Here is an 11388-nt window from a genome sequence, read left to right as displayed (position 1 = left end):
GTGGCTCCTCCGTACAAGATTCAATCCTTCTCAAACATGATATTGAGTTATATATATATTAAAATTTTATTTTAATTTAAAATTATAATATTAAAATATTAAATTTCAATTTTCAAAACATTATAATTAATAAAAAAATTATTTCCTTATAAACAACAACACCACCCACATAAAGAACCATACCCTCATAAAGAGCAACACCACCGACATAAAGAACCATACCATTACAAAGGAGCACAACAATAATCATAAACATATACTCATTTATCACCAATATTTCCTTATAAATAATAAATTTATAAATAAAAATAAAAAAGAATATTATAGAATTTTATTTTGATTTAAAATTATAATATAAAAATATTAAATTTCAATTTTCAAAACACTAAAAAAAAATTATTTCCTTATAAACAACAACACCACCGATATATAAACAACAACACCACCGATATAAAGAACCACACCCTCATAAACAACAACACGAACCATACCATTACAAAGGAGCATAATAATAATCATAAACATGTATACTTGTTTATCATCAATTTAGGAATTGTTGTTTACACTCAACCTGATAGATTACCCTGAATACAAAGTTAGGTAGACTAGCCTCCATGGGGGGATATGTGCTATTTATTTATCACTTACTATACTCCTAGAAATAAAAACGATATGTCAATGACAGCAGCTTCAATAGTTTACTCCACATGTGTTCTTTGGCGCATGGAACGCTACCTTACCTGCCACGCATGTCATGTATTAAAACTAAAATTAGATAATGTTGGTCAACTTTAGATAAAGAAAGTAGAGAGATGTTGTACAACCTTAGTCATGGGGCATTGTGGATCTTGAAATGATCCAATACAGTTTTCTTTATCAATCCTTGGCTCCAGAAAACTCCAAGGAATTCGTCAAACGTATGTCCACGGTACTGAGCTGGATGCGCTTCATCAACCATGGATGGTGCAGGAGCAATAAACGCATCCACTGAAGGATTGTAAAACGTAGGAATTGATATACGTGCACTCGACGCGTTTGTTACTGCTCGATGCTCAACACTCCTGAATCTCCCATTGCTGATCACCTTTTTAATATATTCAAATCACAAAAAGGAACACACAAGTATCATGATTAAGTCTATCTGCAACTTTTACAAAGATTGAAAACTATGTTTTATGGGATCTGCGTAGTTTTTACAAACCTGCAACTGATCTCCCAAGTTGACAACGAAGGCATTACGTACTGGTTCTACAGCAACCCACTTTCCATTTTTTAGAACTTGCAGGCCGCTCACATCGCCTTGCATCAAAACAGTGATGCCCCCACCGTCTGAATGGCCTGGTATACCAAGGGTAAGATCTGGATTTGGGCATGGAGGATAATAATTTATAACCATCAATTGGTCGTGTTTTCCAAATGTTTTATCCAGGTAATCAGACTCCAGCTCTAGAGCTTCTGAGATGGCTGCCAGCAGCTTTAAGCATAGTGCTCTCATCTCCAAAGCGTACTTGCCAGCGACCTCCCTGTAAAAAAAAAAAAGGCAAAAGCTAAATCATAACAAGTTACATGACATATCTGATGAGTTGTGTCTAAAAAATTGCTGTTTACCGACCTGTAGGCTGCAGGTTTTTGAGGCCAAGAACCGATGACTTCCTCTAAAGGATGACAAGGATGTCTGAGATAGTCCTTCCAGTCATGGACTTTCTCTTTGCTAACATTCGTGCTGGTCGAGAGCCGAACGAGCTGCCTTGGGTTCTCTGAGTAAAGACATGCTCGATCTTCCACGGGCATTTCGAAGAATTCTTTGGCGATATCCATCATGCTTTTCATGACAGTCTCTGGCATGCCATGGTTCACTATCTGTTCTTCACCGTATCAACCATATTGTGGTCAACAAAATATACAGTCACTCAAATATTCAACTTCATGCTCACTCAGTATATTAATTCCAGTATATGACTAGCTATTAAAGAAATTCCAGTATATGATCAGCTATTTCTGGTTCATAGATCTAGTATTTTATGGAACAATTTAATTAGTGGATAGTTGAATTTGAAACAAGAATTTGGTAACTTTTAAAACCATCCAGCTTTTCAAAATAATTCCAAACCATTAACCAATAAAAAGTAAATTTGTGTTTCACTCACTCCATTTATTTTCATCGGTGTTCCAAAAACAGAAAACATTAAAAAAAAAGTCATGAGGTTGAAAAACTGTTGAGGTTTGACATATATACCTGGAAAAATCCATCCTCCTCACAGGCACTGCTGATTTGTTGGAGTACCTTCGCTCTGTTAGGGCCATCTAGATCTTTGAGATCCACCACCCGAATGCTGTCAGAATAAGAGACCTCAGACATGCAAGGGCGTTCGTTGGGAGGCAGGATAAACTTCTCCTGGACTTGAAGATTGTTAATTCCATTGGACATTAGCTTCTCAATAATTCCACCGAGACCATCACGAGTCTGCTCAACTGGAATTGCAGTTGCCATCGTTCTTTCTTTTCTTTGCGTATTGAGGCTCAACACACTTTTCACTGGAATAAGTTTCCAACGCAATATATAGAAAATTGCTTTGGTTGATGCTTGAATTGGTCAACTATATTGTCGTTGTCCACAATAAATATCTCAATATCTTATCATCTTTTCATCTTCTGTCAAACACACGAGATGCCTTAAATTCAAAACCCCGGCCTTCCTTGGCCAAAACATGAAGTCGCGAAATTGTATTAAAACTTAAAAGTCTAGCCATGTGATTCAACGGCCAAAATCCGTGCGAAGAAAATCAGAGATTTTCACTCGGCTTTATGGGATAAACGACAGGGTGGATGTGAGGTGGGACACTTGCGTGTCAAGCGGTCATCTTCAAGACTCAGTCCAGTCTCTTATCTGCATATGCCTTTAAAATATGGACCGTCTTTGAGCTTTTAATGTATTCAATCAGTAAATAGAATATTCTGTTAGAAATCTGAAGAGGTGAGCAGAGAGATTGCGTAACTAATTTTTTTTATTGATCACATAAAGGAATTATATATAAGAATTAGATTATTGATTTTTAGATGACCACTTATAATTATTTTTAAATATATATTTAAAAAATCACAAAATAATACATAGAAACATTACTTCTGACCTATTTTTATAAAATATATTTATTCATAATATATGTTAAATTTTATAAAATTAAATTTACTTTATTAGTAAATTGTTTATTATTTAACACATAAATAATCAAAACATTATTTGGCTTTTAATCTTGATCTTATTAAGTATGAATGTTTCTCTCATATATGATAACTCTAATATTTATATAATATCTTTGATAACTAATTAATTAATTTATTTATTTACTTAATTTAAATTAAGATATAAATGTCTTTTTAACTTATATTTTATTTAAAATATAATTAACTATTTATAGAATACTCTATTTTTAATATTTATATATAATTACTTTGATTATTTTATGATTATAGTATATTAACTCACTTATTCTAATATATATTTATAATTATAAAATTGTCCATTTACGTTTATTTTAATAAGAAAATTAATAACCGAATTAACTTATTTGAATAAATAATGTTTATACCCTTCATAGTCAAACTAGCTGTTTCCGGTCAAATCTAGCTGTTGTCATTTTAACCTGATCTAGAAATTTGGTCATTGGATATTCTGCCCTATCTATTTATAATGCATAGCAAGATCTGCTCATTCAACTTGTCCTGACGATGAACCACTTTAGCCGTTACCTGATCTAGAAATTTGGTCATTGGATATTCTGCCCTATCTATTTATAATGCATAGCAAGATCTGCTCATTCAACTTGTCCTGACGATGAACCACACTAGTTGGTTCGAAAAGCGTCGACAAAAATATCTCTATGTGATTTTCGCCGAAGATTCTTCTCAAAATATAATTAAAAAAAATAAATTTATGTAAATCATTATAATTTTGTTTTCTCCAATTTCTACTTCTGATTACATTATTTTGTTTAGTTATGATTCTGTTTGAATTTTAAATTTATTATTGAAAATGATGTTTCCTCACTTATTTATTGAAGAAGATGCTTTTGTCATTTATTTAGTGAATAAGATAGACAACCATAAATATTTTTCAAAATTTATTTTATTTTTAATAATTATAAAAAATAATTTATCAAAATAGAGGATAAAAGTCAATGGTGTATTGTGCTTTATATAATTATTAAAATATATTAAAGTGAAATATTGTTAATATTATAATCTTAGGTTTAAAAGAGGAAGTAGATGAGGATACTTTAGCCTTAGCCCAAACAGAATTACATAATAGATTACAAATTGAAACAGTGTGTCTCACAGAAGCAACAAGGTTGGGGAAATTAACCGAGAATAAAGGAAGACTAATCCGCATAAAGGTGAGCTCCACTGATCATAAGTACAACATACTTAGTAAAACCTCAAGTCTAAAAGGAACGAGAATATTCATAAATGAAGATCTCATTCCAGAAGATCAAGCAGAATTAAGAAAGGAGGTTCAAAAGGTAAAAGAAGCTAGAAAGGAAGGAAAACGGGCAATAATCAGAAATAGAAAAGCCTTTATTCGAGATAGAAACCAAAAAGATAGTAATCAATAGCAATTAAACATGCTCCGGATCCTTTCTTGGAACTGTCGGGGCTTCCCATGGAACAAAGGCCCCAAGCTAAGTTGGATTTCAAATGATGTTGATATTATTTTGCTTGTTGAAACTTGGGAGCACGAAAAATCTAAGGTCCCTAACATAGATGGCTTTACGCTATAGTCTACTTGGAACAAGCGATCCTCCCGTAGAGGCATTGGGGGAATAGCTTGTTACATTAAGAAGAACATCTCCCCCCATGCTAGGATTTATAAAAACGACCCTCACAACCAATATAGTTGGATAGAGATCAGAGATATTAATAATAAAAACTCCTACATAACAATATGTTATTTTCCCCCCATCAATTCTAACTTCTATAAGAAGAAGAATCTAGATAAAACTAACCCTTACAATGGTTTAGAGAATGATATTTCTAGCCTAAGGAATGACGGTAATATCCTTTTAATAGGTGACTTTAATGCTCGAACTTCAAACAACCAAGCTATTATTCTAAGCAATCATTCCAACCCTAATCCTCTTTGGTTAGACGAAGACCCTACTCTGGCTAGTAGGTACAAAAGGAGCTCTGAAGACCTCGGGGAAAATTTGTTTAGGTCGGAGCTAGTCAAGCTCTGTAGTGCTCAGGATCTCATAATTTGCAACGGTCTAAAGAAGTGGCCCAATTCCAGCAAGATGACCCGCATCCATGGACTTGGTAGCAGCGTGGTAGACTACGTTATTTCCGATCTCCCATTATACAACAAAATAATAAATTTTGACATCTTAAACGACCACGAACCTGACTCTGATCATAGGCCTTTACTTATAACTCTCAATTTTGTCATACATAGAGTTCCCACAGAAAATAATACTTATAGCCAAAAGAACTTAATATTTGATAGAAATAAAAATGATCTCTTTCTAAATGAATTAAAAACTAATTTGCTTCCTTTATCTAGTATAGACAACATAGAAGACCTCTATCATAATTTTACTACAACCCTCTCATATTCTATTAACAAGTTCTCAATTGAAGTTTCAAATAATAAAAGAAATAGCAAAACCAATCCATGGTATGAGAAAGAGTGTAAAAGTGCGAGGAAAGCAATCAAGGAAGCTGTTGATGAATCTCTTAAAATGGACAAGATAAAAATATATAAAGCCCTAACTAAAAGGAAAAAGAGGCAATACATTCGTCAAAGACAAGAAAATCTCTTACACCTCTCTAAGGTAGCTCCTAAGAAATTTTGGAGGCAAATTCTGACTAGGAAGACTAAAGATAATAATAAAATTGTTCTTCATGATTGGAATTCCTATCTTAAAAAGCTTTATGAATCTCCAAATGTCATGGATAATTTGGAAACCCTGCTCACAACGAAAGAAGTTTTCTCTTTAGAAGACATTAAGTTTGAGGTTAATCGCCTCGCTAATGGGAAAGCTAAGGACATTGAAGGTTACCAGGTGGAAATCTCAAAAATTGGAGGTCCTGTCCTCATCCCCGACATCCACAAGCTTTTCAATCAAGCAGTCAAGCAAGGGTTCCCTAAACCTTGGACTGAGAGCCTCATTATCCCTATTTTTAAAAGTGGGGATACAAATAACCCCTCTAATTATCGGACAATTATGATCAGCCCTCTCTTAGCCAAGTTATATGGTAGTATTTTGGAAAAGAAGCTAAGCATATGGCTTGAAAGTGAAGGTAAGCGGGCTAAAGGCCAAGCAGATTTCAAAAGGCATCACTCAACAACAGACCACCTCGTTATGCTTAGGATCATTGCGGAGGAATGTCGTAATGATAAATCCAATTTATTTTGTTGCTTTGTGGACTTTAGAAAGGCTTTCGATACGGTTCCTAGATACAACCTTTGGAATAGATTAGAAGAGCTAAAGGTTCCTCTCGAGTTGAGAGCTACCGCTATAAGGTTATACGAGAATGTAATTGCCAAGCTAAAGAGCAATGAGGGGTGGTCGAAAGATATTAAGTGTAACATCAGAGTTAAACAAGGTTGCCCCCTCTCCCCTACCCTATTTGGCATTTACATCGATAAGCTCGAAGGCTATTTAGAGGAAGCAGGATGTGATGGCACGATCTTAGCTGGGATAGTCGTCATCCTTCTTCTCTATGCTGACGATATTGTTCTTTTGGCAAGGTGCCCATTTGATCTTGATAAGCAACTCAGGCTTCTTAAGGATTTCTGCTCTACCATGGGTATGACTGTTAACACTGACAAAACAAAAGTTATGATTATCAAATCCAAGAAGGACACTTACGCTAATTTTATGTATGACAATAATAACTTGGAGGAAGTGTATTCTTACAAGTACCTAAGAATTGATATTCATCACAAGCTCAACTAGAACCATAGCATTGAGAAAAGGATTAATGGGGGGTGGAAAGCTTATTTTGGTCTTGAAAATAATTGTAAAACGGCAAACCTTGTAATGTGGGATAAAAAGAAGTTCCTCTTTGAAACTTTAGTCACTCTTGTTATCTTATATGGTTGTGAGGTTTGGGGTTGCAGCATCTCCAGAGAATCATGGAGAAATATTGAGCAAATCTAGAAGCGTTTTATAACTTATAATCTGAAAATTAAAAGTAATACACCCTATCCCATTCTCCTTATAGAAGCAGGTATTTCCCCTATTGAGAGCCTAGCTATGATTAGGTTTCTGTTGTACAAGCACAAACTCAATAACATAGATGATCATAGACTTCCTAAGCTAGCTTTAAATTTCAGCCAAAACCACCTAAGGCTCAATCGGGGGTGGCATAAAGACACAAGGGCCTAGTTAAACTATTGGGAGATCAACGATAATGATGCATTGCAAAACATAAATAACATTAAAGATATTGTTACTTCTAAGTTCAAAGAAAAAATGTGGTATGAGAAAGATTTAGCGGCTAAAAGAAAATTAAGTTATTATAAGAAGGTCATCAACCCCACCCTAGAAGATCAAAAGTATCTCTCTATTTTAACTAGCTCAAAGAAGAAAATTAATATAGCAAAGATTAGAACGAATTCTCATGAGCTCCATAGTGAAACAGGTCGTTGGGCAGTTCCTAAAATGCCATGGATGGAAAGGATGTGCCATATATGTGAGAATAGGAACATCGAGGATGAAAACCACTTCCTCTTAGAGTGCCCCGCGTACAACCACATTAGATCTTAGTTTCACAATCTTTGTTACAATACTGACCTTCGTAGCCTTTTACAATGTCAAAACTATAGTGAGCTCGGGAGGCTTCTCTCCAAGCTTTTTGGGCATAGGAATAAAATCTTAAATCCAAATAAATAATTTGTTTCTTTAGGTCCGATAGACCAATGTTTGGTCTCAGCAGACGTTAACCATCATCATCATCATCATCATCAAAATTATTTTGTCTTTTGTGTTTTATATAATTACTAAAATATATTAAAGTGAAATATTGTTAATATTAAAATTATTTTGTATTATAAAATTTAACTATTTTCTAATTTGGATTTTAAAATAACTTGACTCTAATAAATTATATAAATTATAAATATTAATATTTTCTAATTTGAATTTTAAAATAACTTGACTCTAATAAATTAAATAAATTATAAATATTAATATTTAATTTTGTATTAATTTATTAGAAGTAAAATAGTAGCTGAATGGATACATTGTTAACCTGCTTTTAGTTAAAGAATTTTAAGTTAGGCATAATCGTTATTTCCATTTTCAACCATAGCCACCTTGTAAATTTTTCATGTCAGTGTTTTGTTTTTTCCTCCTCTACGTTGGGAAATAATTGTGGGTGGTCTGTCTTTTGTACCCTCCCTTTGAGTTTAAGTTATTTCCCTTTGTCTCGTGAATCTCCTTTGACCCTCCTTTGACTCTCCTTTCTCTATTAGTATTTTATCTATGTTGTTCATTCTACTCGTGCACCCCTAGTTTCTCCCCTATCTCTACCCTTAGCCTTTTCACTAGCATCAACCTCTTCCTCTCTTTTTTATGTATTCCACTTCTCTTTGTTGGAAATAATACTGAGAGGGGGGGTGAATCAGTATTATCAGAACTATAAAACTTTTTCAATGCTCAGAAACATATACGCTACTTTTGTTAAGTGAACCAGCGTGTACACGCAACTGTGTCTAAGGAAAACAGCGTATAACCAGAAATCTTATAATTCAGTCAGTTTATCTTCAGTTAAGTGCATAAGGACATTATTCACCATATTAAGAGTAAACAGATGCAGTAGAACAGATCACACAAAAACCACACACATGAACACCATGATATAAGGTGGAAACCCAATGTGGGTGAAAACCACCTGCTGCAAGTCGTCTCTATCTTTCTTTAATATGAAACTTCAGTTTACAATCATTTTGTACTGGTGCAGCCTTATACCAGTACGCAGGCTACAACCTGCAGAAGGCTACAACCTTCTCTCGTTCTCCAAACTTCCTTGGAAGGGAGCTCCAACCCCCTTTGCTCTTGTACTAGCCAAGATACTAGTACGTAGGTGCTGGCCTACAATCTTCTTTCTTTCAGGTACCACCTTTCATACATTTTCAGACTGGATATTCCTGAAGCACAACGTTACAATCTGAAGACCACAATTCATTCAACTTTCACAACAAGTCATTGAAGCACAAAACATCCAATACTAGCATCATCAATCACTGAACCACTGAAACCCTGTCAAACACCAGTTACCAGAACACAGAGCAGACTACAGAACTCTGCAATAACAGTCAGACCCAACTGTAACTCAAAAATCAAGCTCCAAAATATATACGCTACTTCAATGAGAGCAACCCGCGTATACACGCGCTTTTACCGAAGCCAACCTGCGTACAGATCTAAAAATAAATTCTCTCAACTTGCAGCTGTACCAGACATCAGTTAGACCCAGAACATAGCATTGCGTCAGTATGCAGATCTAGAAATACGCATAATCAACCATATCATAATAGTGCATTTCAAATCATTAGATCCCGATCTATCCTTAGATCTAGTCTTCCATCAACCGAAGTGATCTCTCCTTAGCTTAGATCAAGCAACCCAGAACCTGCATACCAGATCTCTTTCTTTTTCAGATATTCAAGCCTTTTCAAAGATGATTTGCCTAATGATCTTCTCCTCCTTATATAGCCTTAGGCCTTGCTCAATACCAAGGGCCAAACCATAGAAATCCAATACCATCAACTTAGAAACTAGGGATCAACACGTCTGTCGAGATACTTTGGTCCAAATACATAGGCTCAAGTACCAAGGACTAACTACCATGGACCAAAGGGAAGCTTCCCGACATATACACCCTTTTCTGTTAATATATCTGCGTGCATACGCGCCTCCGTATATATATAACATGCGTATACGCGACTTAGTATGCATATAGACTGTGTGTATACGCAACTTGGACTTGATTAACCGGCGTATATGAGATTTCTCTTCATTCTGTAGTCTGAACAGAGATCTGTCATCAAAGAGAGTTGCCATCAAGGACAACACCTGTATCAAAGCGCCACACCTGTGCCAAAATGCCAACAATCTCCCCCTTTGGACTTGATGGCAACCTCAAGATCCTTAGAATCATTCTCCCCCTTTGTCATCAAGGGCAAAGGGCTGTGCTCCCCCTGAGTACATGCTGATACCTCTGCTTGGCTGTGCTGAATCATGCTCCCCCTGACTGTAGGCCAGATCTGCAAAAGGTGTTCTTCAACAAGAACCAAGACTTATACACCATAAGGGACCTTCCTATCACCAAAAGACTCAATACATACATCCATACTCCCTACCAAGAGGGGACACATCAGAAACAACCAATTATATTACATCATTCATCCCAGGCATAGTGGGGAAACCAACATAGGCCGTTACATGACCTTGACACCATAAAAGAGATATCATAAAAGAGATACATGACATAGAGACAACAGATCTAGACCAAGACTTATGAAAGTCACCAGCAGCATCTGATAAACATCTTTTAGATCAGCAACCAGGATTTCTTTCTGAGCTCCTTCTCCTGAAACCAACAACCAAAACATCTAAATGCCAACAATGCTTTATGAGACTTTTAAGCTGCTCCCCCTGAACCTGTGCCTGCTGCACCTCCTGAAACTGTGTCTGAAGGATTCTGACATACCCATCTCAGACCTTTTCAAACCAGAGTTTGCCCTTGCTGCTCAGAACTCCATATACGCGATTTATCCTGCACAAACCAGCGTATGGACGCGGATATACTCTCTGCAACAAGCGTACACCATACACGCGACTTTCCCAGCATAAATCGGCGTATATACGCGTATATCCCTTACGTAACTTGCGTATACCAACTTTTCTGTAGAACAGACAAGCTTCAACAGCAGGATGAAGCATCAACTACTCCCAGCTTTTGTCTGAGATATTCAAAAGTTTCCCTGGGCAGTGGTTTTGTGAGAATATCAGCAACTTGTTCCTTAGAAGGAACATACTCCAACTTGACCTTCTGCTCAAGCACTTGTTCCCGGAGAAAATGGTACTTGATTGGTATGTGCTTGGTCTTTGAGTGCATGACTGGATTCTTTGAAATGCTGATTGCACTTGTATTATCACATAAGATAGAGACTGGTGGAGTGCAAGTGATTTGAAAGTCCTGCAAGGTCTGCATCATCCAAAGAAGTTGTGTGCAACAAGATGCCGCAGCCACATATTCTGCTTCAGCTGTAGATAAGGCAATCGAACTCTGTTTCTTGCTGAACCAAGATACTAATCTGGAACCCATGAAGAAAGCACCACCACTTGTGCTTTTCCTATCATCCACACTTCCAGCCCAATC

At 35.9% G+C, this 11388-nt stretch overlaps 1 protein-coding gene across 1 annotated transcript; it reads right to left on the bottom strand.

The window, feature by feature from the left end:
- Nucleotides 1-517: 517 nt before the first annotated feature.
- On the bottom strand, nt 518-2521 carry LOC149146856 (protein DMR6-LIKE OXYGENASE 2-like). Its single transcript, XM_089439207.1, has 5 exons — nt 2237-2521; nt 1613-1860; nt 1202-1523; nt 825-1084; nt 518-740 (listed from the first exon to the last, which is right to left on the bottom strand). Exons 1-4 carry the CDS (start codon nt 2489-2491, stop codon nt 830-832), a joined length of 1080 nt encoding a protein of 359 aa, XP_089295333.1. The 5' UTR covers nt 2492-2521; the 3' UTR covers nt 518-740; nt 825-829.
- Nucleotides 2522-11388: the final 8867 nt, after the last annotated feature.

Source organism: Pinus tabuliformis, chromosome 9 (genome assembly GCF_031772625.1).
Source record: "Pinus tabuliformis cultivar Carrire ecotype Pingquan chromosome 9, CPIR1, whole genome shotgun sequence".
Lineage (NCBI taxonomy): Eukaryota > Viridiplantae > Streptophyta > Pinopsida > Pinales > Pinaceae > Pinus > Pinus tabuliformis.
Note: the sequence above shows the minus strand (reverse complement) of the source record. Positions and strands in the feature narration are given on the sequence as shown.